The sequence below is a fragment of the Anoplophora glabripennis genome, unplaced genomic scaffold (genome assembly GCF_000390285.2).
Source record: "Anoplophora glabripennis isolate ALB-LARVAE unplaced genomic scaffold, Agla_2.0 scaffold448, whole genome shotgun sequence".
In the NCBI taxonomy this organism is placed as follows: Eukaryota; Metazoa; Arthropoda; class Insecta; order Coleoptera; family Cerambycidae; genus Anoplophora; species Anoplophora glabripennis.
Window position 1 is genome coordinate 389,505 of NW_019416548.1, and position 22,855 is coordinate 412,359.

Here is a 22,855-nt window from a genome sequence, read left to right on the forward strand (position 1 = left end):
AAGAGGTTGGCAGTATGTACTAGGTTCGATCGCTGACGCAGCAACTCAGTATTGAAATATTTGAAAAACTTGTTCCCATATTTATTTAGCCATACCCACATACAGGTCTGGTCGAACTAAACGTGGAGGTGGTAGAAATATACAGGGCTGGAAAATCCACATGGTCCATCTGCCTTTACATGAGAGCGACAAAGTAAAGTAAAGAAATCCGTGCGATAGACAAGGATGGCTATAGTGAAGACGTTTCATAATCTAAATATTCAGATTATGAAACGTCTTAATGTAACCATCCTTGTCTATCGCACGGATTTCTATGACTTACTTTATTGCTCTCACGTAACGGCCGATGTACCATGGGGACTTTCCGAACCTGTATACGGCCAGTTGACTAATACGCGAGCGTGCAAACGGCTTATAACCCAGCCGCACTGGACGACTGGGCAATAAATCTCAATTGTTGACAAGTAGTTGACAAATTGCCTAGCAATACAGTGCAGCAATGCCGAATTTGGTGTGATTCAGGTATTATTAATTTATTATAGGCACCTTCTACTAATCTATACTAATATTATAAAGAGGAAAGATTTGTATTTTTGTATGTATGTATGTATGTTTGTTACGAATAAACTCAAAAACTACTGGACGGATTTCGATAATTCTTTCACCATTAGAATGCTACATTATCCCTGAGTAACATAGGCTATATTTTTTATATCTCAAAACGTTTAAAATAAATGTCTACCCGTGCGAAGCCGGGACGGGCCGCTAGTCATTCATATTGCAATTAATTGCGAAAAGGAGAAATAAGAAGGATATTTTGTTTACAACATGGCATTTTGGAGACCTTTTGAAATGGAATAAAACAAAATTTACTGTCAATATAATAAAATTGTTTGAGGACATAAATAATTAAAATATGTTGCTGGACAAATGAACATATCATAGAAATTTTTTACACATATACAAATTATTATAATTTTTTACCTTTAGCAGAAAACTTTTTTAGGGACGCCTATGAAACTCATGAAATTTTCTTGCTAGGCGCTTTTATACATGTTCAACTGACTTCGGGAAGACTATATCACTTTGTATTAACGAAACATTCAATAAAGGTGATTGAAAGTGGAACGCAATCTTTGACTTAAGTAAATGTTCAAATATTGTCCGAAATTATTTATTAGCGGCTAATATTAGTTTTTTATCGAGGCATAGAATTAAATTCTTAAAGTCGGAATTCGATAACTTCGCTTGACTTAAAGAAGGTGATGTGTAACATGTAGAGGAAAAGTTTATATTTTATTGGTCTTAAATAAAAAATGGTCCTTTTTGTATTAAGAGGAATGATAATGATGAATACAAAATAAATATAAACAAAGAAAAACAATTATTTTGAAATAATGGACAGTCCGTACGATATTTGTTGAGAAAGCCCCTGCGTCAGTTTCTTGGACTTAACCGTATTCGACACCTGAGGTAGAAAGACATTAGCGGAAAATTTCAAGGCACGCCTATGCCGCGGTAAATTGTTACAGTAGTTCAGATAACAGAACTTCATTGGCTTATTCTTTTCTTGGAATTATATCTAACAAATATCGTACGGACTGTATTTCTGAGAAATACGTTTCATTAAAATGTATTTTTATGAGAAGAAAACACCTTTTTTTATTTAACAGGTGCCTAAAATTAATTAGGTATTAAGTTGCATTACACTGTATTACATAGTATAGTGTCCGGGCAAAATAAAGAGATGCCGACTTGCACAATAAAGAGATGCCGACTTTTAGTTTTTATACGGTTTCAACCATCTTCGTAAATACTATACTGGTACAAATTTTTTTTAAGAGCCACTTCACTCACGGTACAATTTTATTATAAAAAACTCGGCCTAGTTTATATAAGTCTATCTATATCTATCATGGTACTTAGTTTGATGCTATCAAGACTGATTTGAAATGTGTAAAAAGCTGGTAAAACGGTTACAATTTCGGCAAATCTCGTAAACAATTTATTGGTCCAATAAATTGTTAAATGCCGTAGCTAGTTGTGGCAATAGATTTAAGGCACACATACATCAGCGTCAATCACTTAACGCTGTGCATAATGCACGGCGTCAAATATTAATGAAGGAAAATGGATGGTTAAGAATAGAACTTAACCTAAAATAAAATATCTATCTAGAAAAGGATTGGGATGTTTTACAATGAAAATCTCTAGTACTCCACTAATTTGGTACATAACGTAAATTACATGTACGCTATTCCATTTTAAGATGAAATTCAATATAGGAAAATTCTCTGAATACATAATAAATAAAGTAAATTCACAGATAATTTAAATATGTTGTTTTTACAACGGCAATAATAAATACACTGAGGAAATACAGGTATTACACGAAACATGTTTTTATCATTCAGTTTAAATAAAAATTATTATTCATATAAAATGTATTTTAGACAGGCACGGCAATCATTCTGAGATATTACGACAGACGATGTGAATTGTACAGTATGATCATGGTATTAAAACATTTAATTTACATATAAAAATATTATCGTCTAGATCAGTATACGATGTTCTTAATGAGTTTTTTGACACAGTCGTACAAAGAATAACTGCTTTACCACATTGCTGAGCACCCACATATTTATAAGAGTATTTGTACTTACAAAATAATACAGTGTAGGAAAGTACCGATGGTCTATCAGTAGTTACGTGAGAGCGATACAGTAAGCCATAGAAATCCATGTGATAGACAAGTATGGCTATAATGAAGGCGTCTAATAGTCAACGCCCATTTCGCCCTTCCACAAATAAGAAGTGGATCTTATTTGTGGAAGGGCGAAACGGGCGGTGACTATGAGAGGCCTTCATTATAGCCATCCTTCTCTATCGCATGGATTTCTATGGCTTACTTTATCGCTCTCACGTAACTTCAGATAGACCATCGATACTTTCCTACCCTGTATGTAGCAAGAATTGGAAAACGTGCTCATTTTTACAAGCTTATAAAAATCATGGACGGTAAAGAGAAAAAAATTGGATTGTTGTCTTAAGTAATATACAGGGTGTTTTTGAAAGTGCGCGAAAGGGTGGAAGAGGGCACGAAAACGAGCAACTTTTATTAAGCAACTGATGGTCTAAATGCTTCTGTTTTTGAGAAAATTAACCATAAATGTGCATCTTGTGCACGTGCATGACCAGAATGCTTCGAGCTCGCTACATGCGTGCAGCGTTTTTCTAATTGTTTTCTGATCAAGAACTAGCAGCTATGGTATTAATACAGGGAGAAGGTCGGTACAATTGCATGCGATCCGTTACCGTAACGGACGACAACCTAACAGTAGAACAGTGCAAAAGACAGTTGAAAGGTTACGGGATGCCGGAGATGTCCATGTCCAATATGATGGTCGTGGACAGGAGAGGCCACATGTTTTAGACAATGAAGAAAACATCATAAACCTCGTTGAAGATCCGAGGCGCAGTACTCGCTACATTGTCCGAGAAGTGGGTGTATTTAACAGTGTGGCGTGTGCTACAGGAACAATTATTCAGGCATTAAATAACAATGATTTTCAGACCCGTTTACAGATTATTCGGTGCAATACTGTTATGTATCTGCAAGTTTAAATGGTGCTGCTTATTTAGAGTTTTTAACAAACGTCTTACCGGATTTCTTGGAAGACGTCCCTTTACAAATCCGTACCCAAATGTTCTTAATGTATGACAGCGCCCTTCCCCATGTTTTTCGTGTAGTTTGTGAATTTTTATATACCAACTTTCCGGAAAGGAAAATGGACGAAAGATTCTGTACGTTGGCCAGCACGCAGTCCGGATATGAATCCTCTGGACTTTTTTATCCAAACAAAATGTGTATCGAACGCTGCAGATTTTCAACAGTGTATTTTTTTGCTGCAGCTAATAAAATTTTTGATGACGGAAAATAGCTACCTGCTGTCGATTATTATTAAACGATTAGACTTGCAGTGAAAATGCTCGACAGTTACACTTTGTAGAACAAATCGCCCTAGCCCAAATGTGACCAATTCCTTTCGGCCTTGTAAGCATTCAACTCGGTATTCAAACACCGGCGCAAAAAAGTGTCACCCTCTATTAAAATATCAACTTCTTATGCAGGTGCCGCTCAAAACCGCTGTCGCAACATTTTCCAAGAACCGGCAGACAACAATACTTACAATTTTATTTTTTCCCCGCTGTTGGCAAAGTGTGTTTTTATTTGCATAGGTATTTCGAAACGTAAACGCCAACTTTGATCGCGCTTGCAGAGAAAATCGCATTGTTTCGACGTTGGGCAAGTCCAGTTGTGAAAAAAAATGACCAGCGCGAAACCAAAACTAATCACATTTAAATAAAATTATATAACATTGTTTATAATAATGTTAATTGTTTTACATATTACCTTGGAAACATTATTTACACATTGCTCAATAATTGCGGGATAATCAACTGCGACTTATGGCCTATGGTCTATTATCTATTATCGGGGTATTTTTAGAATTTTATATGCATGGAAGGCCGCTTAGTCAATAACATTTTTATAACGCCGTAAATATCGCTACCTGTTTAAAAATAACCCATTCAAAATGCGGCTGCAATGATGCAACTTTCACGATTTTTTCCGACTGTTCCTGGAACTAAGCGCGGTAGATTGCCAATGCTTGTTTTAAAAGATATTGAAACTGTACCGCCACAACACACGGTACAGTTGCTTTTCCCGGATGTCGATGCGGTGACTCGATTTCCCATAACGCTTCATTCAAACTGTTTGTTAAATAATAAAAAAAAAACAATGAATAATGACCCATATAACATTATAATTACAATAAAATGCGCATAGGTGTAATATTTTGCTTTTCGGCAATTATTGCAAACTTTGTTTAATTCAATTCTGAACAGGTTGGAAAAACAAATAAAAATTGGATTTATAGACCAGTGCTTAAAGCCTTCAAAAATGGTAAAAAGTGAAAAAAAATTATAGTAGGATGAAACCCATTGGAAAAGGAAGAGAATATAACAGAAATGAAAAGAAAAATAATTTACGGGCGATCTGAGGTCGGGAAGGGGAAGGGGGTGAGTTTTTAAGGGTAAAANTTTTTATTACCTACAACTTTGCCATTTAACTTTTTTCCATAAGACTTGTAGTTTTTCTGGAAATCAAGGGAAACCGTTTTTTACCCTTAAAAACACACCCACTACCCCTTCCCGACCTCAGATCGCCCGTAAATTATTTTTCCTTTCATTCCTATTATATTCTCTTTCTTTTCCAATGGGTTTCATCCTACTATAATTTTTTTTGGTTTCAAAAATTATCGACCCTGGTCTATTATTTGCCGTTAAAATTTGGAGCGACGTAAAAATATGTATGAGGGTTCATTTTACAACTTACACTAAGAACTATAAAAAACCTGTGTGCGCCATTGCAAAAATCAAGATGGCGACGTGAATATGGCGGCCATATTCTCAAAAAATTTCGATCAATCAACCGGATCAGTCTGCCACCAAAATTTGAAGCGACAAAAAAATTAATATAAGGGCTCATTTTAAAGCTTGACCTCAGAACTACAAAACCCGTGTGCGCCTTTGTAAAAATTTAGATGGTAATATTAATATGGCAGCCATAAACCCAAAAATTGATGAGAAATTCAATCTCAGTTTAAACGAATTAAAAATAGTAAACGGAATTATTGATCAAGAACCTGATATAAAACATTTCAAATCTCAAAATGGCGGATACAAGATGGCGAACATTTGACCAAACACCGATATAAATGCCTTTAAAAACACCAGTTTCGTTTGGAAATGAATTGGCAGTGATTATCAAATAAAGGCCGCTTATCTCAAATCTGGTCTGTTGGAATCTAAATCTCAAAATGTCGGTCGCAGATGTTTCGACATTTTACATAAAAATGTATAATCTTCAAGGTGAATTTGACGACTTTTTATAAGAGGCCAAATCGGTTTAATTATTTAAGTATTTATATTTATTATGTTTAAACCAGACTAGGATTGTTTTCTTTTAAGTTGGCGTTTCACCATTAAATACAGGGTGTTTCAAGCCAAATTTAAAATATGAGTCTGTGGTCAAAATATGAAACAATTTCTACGAAAACGTGACGTAATGAAACTTGGATTAATTATTTATTTAAATAAAGGTCAATATACGTTAAATTCGCATATAAATACTGTAACTAGTAGGAGATATAAAAGGGATCAAAAGATTTCTTCTATTTTCTTTGTAAAATGGATTAGTTTCCTGTTGGAACATTTTAAATTTACATTACCAGTCAGTTCAATAAACCCAAAATAATTAACCCTCAAAGGTCACACTAGTGCGAATTCGCACCACCGTTTTTTGGCTCAGCAAACAGCTGCCGAGGGCTCCTACTACCACGATAATTCTTTCTATAGCCCAAACAGTCGAGGCGTACCACAGATGGCTTTAGTCTCTTAATATCGGCCAAACTAAAGAGTGAAAACTCCGATCGGTGCGAATTCGCATTAGTGTGACTTTAGTGTGGGCAAAAGTGTGGCCGAATTTATATCATACATTCCACAAATAAAGTGAATTGAAATGCAGATTTTCGATTTTTTTCACCTCACTTTACGTGTCGAATAGACTAGAACATTATTTATTGTTAATAATTTTTTTTTTCATTAATAGTTTAATACATGTATTTGTCAATATTTATGGAAAATTTTGTTTATGTAAATTAATATTTTTATACAAAAGAGTGCAAGTTAAACATCAATTTACAGAAAAGGAGCAAAAAAACACAACTTATAATGGTTGCCGAAGTTATTTTGTGAAAAAAAGGTCGAAATATGCCTCGTTTCCGAAATACAGTGTTTAAATTTTAATTTTTTATTTATTTTTATTATTCAGTCTCGAAATTTGATGGTTGTATTTTATACCAATAAAAATTAAAAATTCACAACTTGCAGTAAAATGTTTTATTTTTTTCCTCAAAAACGGTGCATCCTACGAAAAAAATTGAAGAAACCAATTTTATTCAGAATTGATGGCGGATTTATAAAAAAATATCAAAACGGGAAAAAGTCAGTGGCGTACCATTTTTTTATTAAGAAAAAGTTGTGGCATTCTCGCACGAACGCCTCTGGTGCAAGTAGAAATATTCGGATCACCCCAAAAAAATGTACATGTATCTCTCCAAAGGATTTTTCAAATTTCGAGTCAATATTTTTAAAACTGAAATAATTAATAAAAATAAATAAAAAATTAAAATTTAAACACTGTATTTCGGAAACGAAGCATATTTCGACAACCACCCCGTAAAATATTTCGCACTTATTTACAAACACCATGTATATAAAAAATACGAATTAAAAAAAATAACTAATAATTATATCATTCGATTTCTCGGAAAATTTTACCTCAGTTTTGATCTGAATACGCTGTTATCGTTCACAGATAAAGAAGACATACATGTTCAAAGTTGGCAAAATCCCAATTCGCACTAGTGTGACCTTTAAGGTCCATCCTAAGTGTGACCTTTGGGGATTAAGGAACTACTCGTTTAGTAAACAAAGAGTAAATACGATTTTTTAGTAGAAAACTCGATGGAATCATGACAAATCTGAAAAAATCATTGACGTAGAAATTTTCTTAAAAGTATTGTATAGAAAAAAAAGTTATTTCGACTGTTCATATTTTTAGGAAACAAAATCATAGAAGTTTTATTGGGGAACGAGTTCTAGTTATTTTACATGTAATAAAATTTTTGGTAACTTCTTTTTCTTGGTTATTTTTTATATTTCGACAATCAGAATTCAAATTTTAAGTTTGGCCACTTAGTCCTGCAATACCTTGTATAGTAACTAAGTACAGCAACTAAATAAATCAATATAATAATTATAGAACTGGGAATCAAAGCAAGTACAATTTTGTTCAGAAGCTTTTGATTTAAAAAAATACAACCAATGATGGAAGACCAAATCATGTGTCCAATATAATTTCTACATTTAAATAGATTTTATTAGAAACCCGAAATGCGGGCGAAAAGGAAGTGATAAAATATTTGTATAAATTATGCACAAACAGAAATTTCTGAAATTTCGAGGTTAAGCTGCACTAATTAAGTTAATCCAAATATCACCGTTTTGCAATTATTATTAAAATGCTAAATACTTTTCGTTTTTATTTTTCATATTCAGAACAAACAAGCGCCAGTAGTTGAAAATGTAGGTAGGTCCAACTCTATACACATTGCCAACGTCACAGAACAATAACATTAAACTTTAATCAGGTAGGCGGTTCATACCGGGCGCATTCTAGATCCGATGAATAATAAAATCTATTGTTTTCGTTCTCGATTTGCTCGGGCAGCAGGCATTCGAAAGTGGACAACAACAGCGGCGCAAGTTACGAAATTCGACGTCGATTTTTGTACGAATTTGTCGTAATGTTTGTTGTATGTCGACAACCTCGCATTTTGCGTGCTTGTGCAATGGCGAAAAAATCACGGCAGATGGCAACTAAGCCATTTATTTCTATGAAGTGCCACAAAATCGAGGGAAAGTACACATTAATTAGCATCACGCGAATCTGTCATTTTCAGTTGCAATGTAGGCCTGTGTTACAAACAATCGCATGAGATTTTTTGTGTGAGAAAATAGACTAAGTTGTTATGTAAACGGGAATAAAATGTCCATTGAAGACAGATTATTTATCGTTTAGGGGAAAATGAGCAATAACTGCCCTTAATTTGAGAATAATCGTACAAAGTGAGAAACAATAGGAGTAATAGTCAATAAATTCCATATTAAGTGGTTGGATTTACCCTCGGATTCACCCAAAATGAATGCCAAAGGGCCTTGTCGAAATACCAACAAAACCGTTTCATAAACTTAAATTTAATAACGTACTAACTGACCCAACAGGCGTTGTCTTGAACAAATTTCAATAAATTTCTTTGTGATCGTTTTGTGAATTTGTGAATAGCTATTGGAAATGTGTAAACAAAGTAAAAATGACAAACAAAAACGTATTTCTGAGTGATTATTGTATCTATTAACGATTGTGGCCATGGATATTCAATTTGAGGAGTACATTCAGAAGTAGGTACGCCAATTGTAGCTGTCAAACGACCTTTCCGCACTTAGCGAAATAAATTGGAATAGAAATAAAATAACCACATTTGTTAGACAGATCGCGAAACAACACAAAAGCAAAAACAAATTTAATTTTTTTTATTTTAGGCTGGAATGCGTTTTTTCAGATTTTTCTCCAGATCTTCAAATTTTTTTTAAATGTGTAAAATAATAAATAATGGTACTATTGAGTATTTTCGTGTTTTTTTAATTTATGAGCACCCTGTATATCTAATCTAAGATGTTTATAGTACAGTCTCATTTTTTTCGAGGGGCAGAATTTTTTATAAAGAGTGACATTTTTCGTTAAAGTCAAAAACAAAAGTTTTTCCTCTTGTCAACTCCATCTGTGTACACACTGTATACAGGGTGTTTCTAAAATAGGGTTTCAAACTTCTGCTGCGTTTATAACTCATTAAAATAAGTCAAAAAGTTCCTATTAACATGTGCCCTAAAACGCACCCTTAGGAAGTTATATGCCCTTAAAAGGGCTCAAATTAAATTTTCCACTTTTACTAATTAAACACTGCAAAGCTCAATTGACAGTTTATGAATAACTTAAATTGTTAAGCGTTGTGGCAACGTCAGTCTTTTGTTTGCCATGGTAAACTGATTTTTGTAATTTTTGTTCTAATAACTTAAAGAGCAGAGTAATTTTCAAACTCAATTTACTCGAAAACCATTGGAAATATCGATTTGGACAAAGATAATATTTTTTACGTAAAATTGTTAAGATTTTATAAATCTGTAGAGAAAATTGTAAAAAAATTGAAATAAAAAAAATTACGGGCCGAAAACCCCCTTCACCAACCTAAATGGGACGCATATCGAAAAACGGAGTAGCCCATGTTATTTAACGTAAAATGTAAGACCCATAAATTGTTTTCTATTTATTTGCGACCGTTTTGTCAATAACAGAAAAAAAAACAGTTTTGTTCGAGCCCCTTTAAGGGCATATAACTTCCTAAGGGTGCGTTTTAGGACACATGTTAATATTATAAACGCAGCAGAAGTTTGGAACCCTATTTTAGAAACACCCTGTATATTTACTTTACTTGATTCAAGTTAATTCAAATTAATTTAAAAAAAGTCCTTTAAATTCTCATTAAATGAAGTCGTATAAAGCTTGTAAAAAATAAATTTTTGTCAATAACAGAAAAAAATAAGTTTTGTTTGAGCCCTTTTAAGGGCATATAACTAAGGGTGCGTTTTAGGGCACATGTTAATAAGAACTTTTTGGCTTATTTCAATGAGTTATAAACGCAGCAGAAGTTTGGAACCCTATTTTAGAAACACCCTGTATATATTATTAATAAACTTTATTGTACTTAAATTCTTAAGTTTTTACCAAATTATTTTATTAAAAATGGAAAAAAAATCAAAAAATCTTATTTATTGCTTTCTTTAAAATTGTTTATTAACGATTTTTTGCATAAAATATTCCTTTTACATTTTTTAAATAAGCCATTTCGATGAGAAATTCAATTCGCTACAAAATAAAGTATCTTGAACGTCATAGTTCCTTTTAAAATGTTAACCCTGTTTTTTTGGATATATTCAATAGCCTACGTCAGTTACGATCGAGAGTGAATACTAAAATTATGATTTTTGCATTTTTTCCGAATTTCGTTTGTCCAGAACTTTTTTTCCTAAAAACTTTTCCAGGACCATTAAGAACAAAACAAAAAAAAGAATTACACATATCGTCTGTAACTTTCTTATTTAGAGGAATTTTTAAAATCTGAAATCACAAGTTTTTTCGGTAAATTTCACTGTATATTTAGATTTTCATTGCGACGTTTCGGTTGCGAGAAACCATCATCAACTTTCTTTTGTCTTATGGGCGTCTTAATGAATTTTAAGCTAAGCAAATAGAACATTTTTTGGCTTTTTAAGTGGGAAAAAAAATTCAAAAATAACCTCAAAAATCAATATTTTAATATTTTTGATAAATCTGGCAACACCGCACAATTTTTCGAAACTAATAAGAATAGTCTCAAATTTCTGTAAAAGCTTATCATTAATATCTCTTTCCTATCTCTTATAGTTTCCAAGATGGTCCACATGGTATATCGTTTTACAAATTTTCATGAAATTCTTAGCTTTTGCTCGGCCATGTCCAATTTAAAAAAGTTAAAGCAGACCTAACTTCAAGAATACAATTCCAACCGCAGGACTTCCATTTTGGAGGCATCAAAATCGCATTTTTTTGTCGATTTCGTTTTTATTACGCCCACCGAGCTAACAAAAGATCCAGTAATCAGGAATTCGAGCGGGCATAATGGACTTCATTTGCCTGGAATAGAATCACGTAGCCGAAGCATGAAAAAAGTGACACCCCCTTTTCGCCCGACAAGTGGAACGTCAACCTTCCTCGGTCCCCTGAAAGGAATATTCCCGAAAAAGGTTAAGATTTACATTTCGGATATCTACCTGTCCGTCCTGTCTGAGCGGGGTGACCTTTGGAAATACATATTATAGAACCAACAAAGCGTCTGAGTTAGCAGGTACATTCTTGTGTGGGGACTTTCGTCTATCTGGTTTAGAATTTAGAAATATAGACAAGTGCATCGTTTAGATTGTTTAGAACTTACAAAAAGGTGGTCGTATTCGGTGCAAGGAAACGATGAAATGCCAAAGTACATAATTTTATAATTTTAAATCTAAATTTTTAAATCTCGTTATTCATAAATGATATTGGAAAGTAACATTTTTGCATAAAGCCAATGGTGACAAATACTTAAAAGGGATTATTAAAAAGTCACTTGATATGCAATTTCAATAGGAATTTCAGAAATTAATTTAAATTAAAATTATAGGAATAAAGAAAAACCAATATAATCCTCACCTATATTTTCATTTTCACATGGTCAGTTTTTTAACTTTATAAAAAGTTTTTCTTTTAACTTTATGAAAAGGGGGTTCAAAACAAATAGACTAAAACACTAAAATAAGAAGACATAATTTATTAAAATGTCACTTACAAAACGTACCAAGGTACTACTCGTATTTTATTATTTTTTCATTTTGTAAGTTGTCATAGCATGTTAGGTTAGTTAGATATACCTTAACTTTCCGTCGAAATTATGGATAATGACTCATTGCTAGCTCATGAAGTGTGCGGAGATCGAAAATCCATAGGCGTATCAGTTTAGAAGGCAACAAGATATAGAAAATATGCAAAAAGGTAAAAAACATAACATCTATTATTTTTAGAGATTTTATCAAGAAAACTTCAAAAATATTTTAGCAACATTTAGTTTTTAAATTTTAAGCGTTTTCTACAAAATAATGCCATCGCATAGGTTAGGGTGTTTATGACCAAGAAACCGTTTGCTACAACCGGCATTTTGATCCATTTTAATTACTACGTTTCAAAATTTCCCGATTGTTTATTATTCAAATTTTCCGAATATTATCTTGCTTACTGTTTATACTATTTTTATGTGAATCATTTCTTTTGTTTGTCAGTAATTTTGGTTTCATCAAACTTAAAATTAAACTCAACAAAAAAATTTCCAAGTGATTTTTGGAAGACTGTAACTTCATGATTATTAGTCATATTGAGAAAAAAAATCATTTTAAGATTCTAGTTTTCAAATCTTCAGATGAAAATTTTTTTCGAGTATCACAAAAGAAATAATGCAAGGCAAAAATTTTACAATTTTTCTTTTTCAAAAATTTATTGCTCCTTAAATGTCAATTACTGATGATTAAGATGGAAAAAAAACGTGTTATTTTTCTTACAATTTCGCGTTAAATACTCATCAAATGTCGAAGAACTAATTTTCTGAGCCATGGGTGTTTTGAAAAAAAAAAAAAATTGTAAAATTTTTGCCTTGCATTATTTCTTTTGATTGCGACAAGTGTAATGCTCAAAACAAATTTTCATCTCAATATATCAAAACTAGGATTTCCAAGCTTTAAGATGTTTTTTTTCTCGACGACTATTATTCATGAAGCAGCCTTTCAAAAATCACCAAAGAAATTTGAAAATTGTAGATATATAAATATTTAATATTCTGCCTGTTCTGCAAGAGCCGTTTTATTGTGCTGACAATTTTTTATATGCTCAGAAATCCGTTTTTTTAAATATTTACTAGTTTGGTCAATATAAGTATATCCCATTACAATGTTATGTTTTGTATGTTTGTGGGCAAAAGTATGTAGATTTAGACTATGTGTAGCAATCACAAGAGCAAGTTGAAAATCAAATGAGGAAAATATTTGGACGCCGGAAATAGATAAGAAATATAAAAACTGCTAAATATGATACTAATGGGAAATATATTCATATAAAATTATTGGTTAATAAATGTATCAAAGATCATTAATTTAAAAATTGGAAATTCCAGCAATAGCCTTTGATATTATTGAGGAACGAAAGACAAGAAGCAAGAAGCGTTTTTTTACTCTCCGCTCGACACAAAACCAAACTGCAGGCAATTTGAGGTATATGTAGCAGGTACAAATTCTTATATAAGTGTTATTTATATAACTCCTACAATTGTAAACAAGGGAAATTTCTTTGTCCCTAAGGAGCTAAAAAGCAAAAAAAATTGTAGCCCCAGTTTATCATTTCTAACCTACTTTTTATAAACTGACGTTAACGTGTATTTAAGATGAAAATATGAAAAATCCTCGGAAAGCCTAAATAATTCCTAAATTAAAAATAGTTATATTTAGATTGGTAATAAAATATATTTATAATTGTTGGTAATGAAATATATTACCTATCTGAAAAGTAAAAAATACCAAATAATAACAGTTTTTCAGATTGGATATAATTTGACGATTTTTTTATTAAAAACACTTATATTGAGAAATGAATAAATTAAAAAAATAAATATCAGATCGAGGAGGAAAGGTCAAGATTAATTTAGTGTACAAGCTTTGAGTAATACTGAGTAATATTTGAGTACCTGAAAATAAATTTAGGTATTAAAACAATTATTTGTCAGGTGTACGACATGCGCATGCGTCAAAACCACGCCCTTTCACTCCGATCCCTCTCTTAATTTGAGTAAATAAGAATGAAAGTGAGTATTTTAGTGAACTCATGATCATGAGAACAATATGAGAATTTTTAAGTTTCGAAAAGGAAAATAGTTATTTCACCTAAAACAGTGTCGCTAAGAACACTGAAACACTCGTTTTTTTTTCAATTTTTATTTGTTGGTGCTGAATTTGTGGAGTTGCTAAAAAATCTTACTGTGATTTCAATATTCTTCTGTAGTTATCAGTTCCCAAGTTGTTACAGAGAGTCGAGTTTAGGAGTATTCTAATACCATTAAATTTTACCTAAATGTTTCGTAGAAGTACATTCGGAAAGCCATACGTATATTTCATTAGAAGCTGACATTTGAATAGAGGTAAGTTAGACTAAATATTTCATGTAAACAAAGCTTATTATACATTTAGAAAGTTTGATTGGTCTAAATGCCCACAAATACCCAGTTATTAACTAGTTGGTAACTACAGTGGAATATTAAAATCTAATATTCTTCGAAAGGGTACACTTTAGCTTAGCGACATGCACTAAGTATACTTTTTTACGGCAAATAAAGTGACGTTTTGTTATTTTACTATATTATCTGAAAGGATTCTTTAGAAAACAATTTAACTTTATAGTAAAGTAAGATTACTAGAACTGAGAATAAAATGCATATTTTTAAAAATAAAATGACGTGCCGAATGATAAAAAAAAGTCCGTTTTAGATAGGTATTCGTACGTGTTTTAGTCCAAAAAATAAGTCCATGTTCATCTTCGGCTACAACAAAAACACCATCAAGTTTCACCGAATTATCTTAAAAAGTGATTTTTAAAAAACTATATTGAAAAAAAGTCCTGTAACTTTTTAAAACAAAATTGTACCAAAGTAATTTCGGGTACACGTAAGACAGCAGCTTCTCTTCCCGGATACCCTGCGTTGCCTTTGTTGGTCGGTACCAAACCCGAAATCTAAATACCAGAAACAGCCGAACATCTGGTCACATACTGTTTACATCATCCTGCGAAAAACGGAGGAATTTCATTCGTTTTGGAAACTACTAGAAATCCGACTTCAGACTTACAAATATATGTTTAATAAAACGAGTGGTACGTTTCAGTGTCGACTTCAAGGAAATACAACAACGACCGACGACACGACACATTATAAAATAAATCCCAGTGCATGCTAAAGGGCAATTTAAATAATAGCTATTGCGCGGATCGTGTATTTTACCAGTGCTCTATCACGCTGATCTCATTCTGGTTTGCATTCACCACTCATTTATACTTTGTCGAGCCATTAAGTTTTTCATTAGATAAATTAAAATCAAATACCACCTTTGCCGTCCCGAAGAACAACCGTTTAACACGACAGCCACGACTGTGGTAATAATGTAATTCAACGGGAAGATTCACTTGTAGTACGGGTTATTCGAAAAATATATACCGAATTTTAACAGTTGTTACCAAGTTGCGTGGAGCTGGAGACTTAAATTTGAGCTTAGTGAGTTGGTGGCAATTAAAAATATTCAAAGTAGTTATATACAAAATCTGTACATACATTTTAAGTAGCGGCAATGCAGTGGCGGCTCGCCTTTTGTAGTCAGTAGTCCCAAAAACGCAGAGCCTATAAAAATTGTCCAAAATTAAATTTTTTAAAAATGTTTTCTTTAGGGATTTCCTAAAAAATCTCACGACTTTTTTTTTGAGAAAAATTACTCCAAATTTATAAAGTTGCGCTAGGTTAATTAGTTTTTTAATGCTTTTGGTGTAATTTTTTCCATGCCAATGAATTATTCGTAGCAAATCTTTGTTTTTTAATGGTTAAAAGTAATTAGAATAAGAAAAAAAAGGCTAATAACTGATAAATTTAGGTGAGGTTAAGTTTGTAAATGTTATTTTTTATTAATGTTCAGCTTAGACATCTAGAATTAATCTTTTCATGGAAGTAGAACATCAAATAATTTTATTTTTGTTTTTTACAAATTGCTGGTATTTTACTTGTTTGTAAGGTTAAAGAACTTTTTTATTTTTTTTTTAGGTTAGATTATGTTAGATTTGGAGTTCTTGAAATAAAATTTACTGATAAACTATTAATAATTTACTTTTATTTACCTATCAAGTATTACTGAATGTTAAATCAATACTTTATAACTTGATTTTAGGTTGTTAGGTTAGGTTGGGTTAGATTATGTGAATTTAAATTTGTTTCAAAACGCTAAGTCTAAATTTTACGTATACCTAAATCAATTTGTGATGACTTTTCATTTTGATTTTTTATTGTTTATAATATTTCATTGATGTTTAAGAAATAAAGCAATGTCTTACACAAGTTAAAATGTTAATCAATTTCTATAAATTTAGAGCAATTTTTCTCAAAAAAGCTCGAGGGATATCTTAGGAAATCCCTAAAGATAAAAAAATGTCCATTGTGGATAATTTTTATAGGCTCTAGGCATTTTTGGGATTACTAACTTATTAAAGACCCCAGTGTGCGTCGGTTTGAGGATACTAAACGTAGAATGATGATACGGATACTTCGCAATTAATAAAATATTCTTTTTTTTACAAGCAACAGTAGAATACGAGTATAACTCAAGATACAATCGAATAGATAAAAGGAGAAATATTACAAATAAGTAAGTATGTAAATACAAAGAATTAGTTTACGTTTATTACATATTCCGATTTACAAGTCTACAGTCATGCACAAATAAAACGAAAAGAAAATTCATATAATATATTAAAAAAAAATAAACTAAATTCCTGTACATAATTGAAAAATCTTGTCCAATAGAGACTAAAGTCAAAGCAGTTTCTACTATATTATAAATTATATTTTTATCAAAAAAATTTAAATTTCGCTAGTTTTTCTATTACTTTGTTTCCATTACAAAATAAAAGTAGAGAATTAATTTAATTGCAACACAATAAAAAATGATCAACGGCCTACTCTGAAGAGTTTAAATCTAAGTAGAATCCGATCGGGCTCGGAATGCTTACAAAGGGCAATGGAGGCTAGCCTCCGCCACTCACAATCAGTTATGAAAAGCGTAGCGAAGCCACAACGAATCCAACAGCGTCACTCTTACATACAATGAAGCCTCCCCTGTATTTTCGGTGCAACATTGATATATGTCAGATAAAAATCGTCCGTACTATTGATGTCATGAATTAAAAATGAATAATTACTGATTACGTACTAGGAATTGAAAACAAATTCATTCTTTAAAATGTTTTGAAGAGGTTTAACTTTCACTGATCCTCTTTTTGCGAAAAATTAGGTACCTATTATTAGTCATCACGGTCTACCCCATGGTTCTTACCGTAATAAGCAACTTACGTTCAGTTGGAATATGTTTTCAATCTCGTATCAAACGGCTTATAAAATTTTTGCCGCATGTGCACACTGTCACTGCACAGAAAATATGCATATGTTCACGCAAAATATATGTTTCAATTATATTGTTTCACGTTATTTTGTAATTGGGCTTGCCTGTTGGATATTTGATCAGTAAAAATGTATTTTGGAAACTATACTGAATACATTTTATTCTAGTCTTATTACGTTTAGAATTTCAAAACGTACAAATAAACCTTGGTGTAAACCTTACTTCAAATTATGTGTCTAAATTTCCAACATTTAAGGGATTTCCTGTATAAATTCTCTGCAATTTCTCAAGATTTCATTTCAATTCTCCGAATTTCGGAGCTAGTATTCCAGTTTTTCCCCGTAGTTCAGCCGTTGTTACAAATTCGTCGCTATAAAAACAAAAACATATGTTTCATATATGAGCTGACTCAAATAAAGGAAATATATGAGCGAGGTCATCCTTTAAGAGAGGTTAAATCTACTAATTAAGAAGAATGTAATAGATGTTCTCAAACCAGGGACATAAAACGCTGCATGTAAATTGTTGTTAATTAATAACTTTTTTCATAAGAACCAGTTTGGATCATTTTTTACACATTTTGGGTAACCTCCCACGTTGCTTGCCCCGTACTTTTGACTTGTCAGTATTGTTTGCTAATAATGAAACTATCAGATAAAGCAACAATCAATATATTATTCATATAAACTTTTATTCTTATTAGAGGGGTAGATATGTCTCTTCCAAATATTAAAACGAAATTTTTGTACAACCTTTTATATTTGTAACGCTGAGGATTTTGCTGTTTTACTGGTAATTTATCAAATATTTAAATTTTACGAGACATATAATTTTTATAAAGAAATTTTATTTTAGAAGCAATAAATTAGATAGCATAGGCATATCAAAAGTTATTGGATGATTATGGAAATGGGGACCCCAAATAATAACACACTGTATATTATTTTCTCACATATGCATGTATTATATAAGATTCAAGTGTATCAAGAACTTAAGAACACTCTAGCTCAAAACATTTTAAAGTTTTATGAGAAAAAAAAAGTTATTTAGCAGTATTCACAATGATAGGGCTATTTTATAGTAGTAGTAGTTGACACTTTTTTATAAGTTGGCCTAAATCGTCTTAATTTGACCATAGAGACCTTTGGTGTATCGTTGGTACATGCATTTCAGGGACATCCTGTATACATAATGGATAGTAAAGATTGTTATAATTTTATGAATAAAAAATGTAAGTCGTCAATTATGTATCTAAGTATGTAATATTAAATAATTAATTTTTTTGACTACCGTATAAAAAGAAATAAGTAATAAAAACTGATAAATTTATCAAATTTTTTGTTGCTTTAATGGGCGAAAATTTGCCAGGAGGGGGGGGTCGAGGGGATCACAAATCATGAAAACATTAAGAAATAATACAAGATAATTACATTTTCTGATTTACAATTTTTGCTTGCGCATTGGGTGTGGCAGTCAAAAAAAAAATATTTTAGGCGTTTCACATTTTCCTCATTATACAAATTATAAACAGTAGTTTGTTTATCGAATTTATATAATTTAATGCTCCCCAAATAAGAACAATTCAAATTTAACAAAATACATATAGGTATAGGAAAACAGAAATCTGAAACAAGCGCGGTATTTTTACAATTTGAGTGTTACTATAAAGTGGTAGGTAGTCATTTGGAATTATTTTCGTCAAAGAAGAAATTACCACATTCTAAAATCATTAATTTGTTTTTATTATTAAATAATTCAACTTTGGGTAACAAATCAGATTTGTATGGAAAACGCACTGGTGATTAATATATCATTAGCATTACATTATAAATACAAACAATTTACAAGAGATAAAAAATTTGGAAAAACTACATTATTGGCTTTTTAGTAAAACAAGATCTGAATTTGTAATTTCTGACCAAAAGCAATATAAGCGTATTTGTTTAGGAATAAGAATATTTTTTCCGTTTTTGTAAATATACACTGAAAGAAATGGTTTTATTAAACTGTTTCTCTAGAGAATGTGTATAGCGCATAAGTTTTATAACAAATATACAACATTAAAAAAAATACTCAAGTCCATATTCATAATGCAACTGGAAATCGCACACACCTTATGCATCTATGAAATAAAGGTTATAATGAATTACTTATATATTATTATGTGTTATATTCCATTTGTATAATAGGGAAGATTTGCTGTATAAAGACCAACATACGAATCTGTATATAACAGCTGTATTAACAGAACAATTCGTTTTTATAATAATTATGTTTGCGTTTTTAAAGTGTAAAACGCCTCTTATAATGGTTAAGTGATCGTCACGTCTCGGTGCATAATCGCAGCCCCGGATCTAGGGGGGGGGCCTATGCCCCGGGCGGCAAGTTCAAAGGGCGGCCAAATTCACACTTTACAGACGAATGGACAACTCATCATTTACTAAACAAAAAACTCGAAGAGTAAAATTGTAATTTCAATTCACAAATGCAATAATATATTTGATTTTTATTATACATATTTTTATTTTAAATCCTATCCTGTGCTGTGTATAAAATATATATCTTACACGTTCATGTCTATATATTTGTAAATAAATAGGCTTAACATAGAAAGAACCAGCGATGGATGCATTATTTCCGGAAGGCCTAGGTAGGCTATGTCCAAATGTCAATCAATTAGTGGACATCTGATAGCTGAAATTATATAGATGATAAAGGTAAAAATAAATATAAGTGGGCGGAGGCGGCATTTTTCAGTTTTTGCCCCGCCTAAAAAAAAATTGAAGATCCGGGGCTGCATAATCGGTTATGATCGTAAAATTTCCGATAGTTCGCTGTACCTCGACTATTACGCTTCTTCTAGTTGGATGAGCATAGACAATATAGACACATGTTTTGTGGGATACAAGAAGACACAGATGCATCGTTACTAAGAATCTGGATAGTTTTAGGAGCGATTTGTCATTATTTTTAATACTAAAACGTTTGTTATATGTTTACATTTGAATCTCAGCTTATAATTACATACAATGAAATTTTTGAAATCTTAATGTCATGAATTAACTCATACAACTGATGAATGCATTTATTATTATCAAAATTAGAACGAGTATAAAACACTTTAATACAGTTATAGCTATAATTTTGTAAAGATTATAAACGGTTACTAGTTTATACAATAATTTAATAAAAAATATGGTCACTATACAATGTTGTTAGCTATACGCGTTTTATATCCAATATTCACCTATTTATCTGTATCATATACAGGGTGTTTGGTAAGTCGATGCATTCCTTGCAGGAGGTTATAGTGCAAGTGAATTGTGATATATTTCCTTAATGTACCATATTCCGAAAACGCTTAGTTTCTGATCTACAGGATGATAATTATTCCTCGCAGTTAACATCAGTCTAAAAATTTTTTATCAGTTTTTAGATTCACTATTTACTATCTAAACAGAAATTAGCAAGTTGGCTGTGCAGTCGTTTTTGTTATTGTTTGACAAAATTAATAATAGCTGTCACTTTGAGTTTGAGGCAGTTAAATGCATAATTTCTGCTATTTTTCAAATTATTGAAAGTGAATTACGCCATGCAATAAATCGATTTTATTTTTTTTTACTTGAAAACGGTGCGTCTTAAGAAAAACAGTCGAGATACCTTTTCTCTTCCAATTTGAACAAGGAATTCAAAAATAATTTTTATTTTAGGAAAAATTAATGATGTATCATTTTTTTCTACAACAATATTTACAGACATGCCTGTGCGCACGCCACTGGTGAAACTGAAAACAATATTTTTTATCGTAAAACATGTATTGTTGTTCACTGTCAAAGCCTGTAAAATTTTATTAAAATATTTTGAGCGGTTTTCGCAATATTTATAAATCTGTATTTTTTTATTAAAACTTTAACACCCTGTAAATCGGAAAGTAAGTGTTTTTGGAATATATTATATTAATGAAATATATCACAAATCACTCCTGCAAGGAATGCATCGACTTACCAAATACCCTGTATAATATGGAATGTTCTTATAATGGCATTTAGAATTCTATTAAATAATAAGTCAGTTCAGTGTAATAGTGATTACACTACTATGCCAAAAAGTACTAGCATACCAAATTTCATTTAAATCAGTTTTCTAGTGTTATTCGGGAAAAAAGTTTTTGGTAACTTTGACACCCTCTAGCGGCAGAACGAGGCACTTTTCGCGAAGGTAAATTTAATTAAATTATATTATTTTGAACCTAAGAATCTATGGTACGTGAAAGCGATGTTCGAGAAATATCGGGGCACCCTGCAAATGCATGTATATATTAAATATGATTATAGTTCACATTTTGGCAGTAATGGTGAACTTCGCCTCTGTAAACCTATCCTATACGGAGCGCAGCAAAGCGCCAGACGTTACTTTTTACTCTTTCGTTCTACCAGAAAATTGTTGGCAACATTTCAAAGTCCGCTGGCAACAATCATGGCGTTAAAATGACGTTAGCAGCACGTTTCACTGGAACAGGTCTGATATTTAGGTACGATTACGAAAAACTTACTAATACCTGTGAGAACGCATAAGAATTTACAGGCATGTTTTTTGATACTTTTACAAAATATCGTGTATCACGCCAAGCGAGTATAGTAACCGAATAATTCGTGCACCAGATACGAAAAAAATATCGTATATCTTACAATGGTTAACCGCTGGGGCGGAATTTTTTTAATCGCGTTATACCTACAGGTGTTTCAACCTTCGTCTACCGTCTTCAACGTTTCGACGTTTAACGTGTCACCGGAAGCAAGGTGCAACGCATTTCCAGTCACTTACATCACTTATACTTTAACATTAATTGTGTTCGGTGGTTAAGTAATACATATAGGTAATTTGTTTCCGGCAAAGAAAGGCCTTTTTTACCGAACTTTCCCTTTTAGTAGATTAGTCCGCAGACCTTCCTTTACTGGAACAAAGCGGCAATGTTTTATATAGTTGTGAAATAATAAACAGGAAAAATGACCCAAGAATTCAGAATTATCTAGAATAAGACAAAAAAAAAATTGTAATGTTTTTCTGACATGTTTAAACCAAACTGACAGTATTGGTATAGTTCGAAGCTACAACAAACACAACTACAGGATTAGTCAAGTTTGTGCTGTTAAACTTTTAAGTCATTAAAAAAAAATCACCAAGATGGTTCACACATCTGACGGTTCACTAATACACCAGTGGTGGAGGTACTGGGAAACAATGTCATTAAGGTGGTATTTACATGAAACAACCCAAAAATCGATTTTGGTAGATAAACATAAATGTAAAATATGGTAGGTACTCAAACGATTTTTTCGAAATT

General features: G+C 31.8%; 1 protein-coding gene across 2 annotated transcripts in view; it reads right to left on the minus strand.

The window, feature by feature from the left end:
* The window catches only part of LOC108912746 (protein split ends), a 238,945-nt gene that overhangs the window by 201,464 nt on the left and 14,626 nt on the right, over positions 1–22,855 (minus strand). Inside the window, exon 2 of one of the 2 annotated variants that reach the window (XM_018718125.2) lies at positions 15,681–15,746. The exons of the other annotated variant lie outside the window; for it this stretch is intronic. Coding sequence (XP_018573641.1) covers positions 15,681–15,746 — 66 coding nt within the window. The remainder of the gene's footprint in view (positions 1–15,680; positions 15,747–22,855) is intronic. 2 annotated transcript variants of the gene reach the window in all.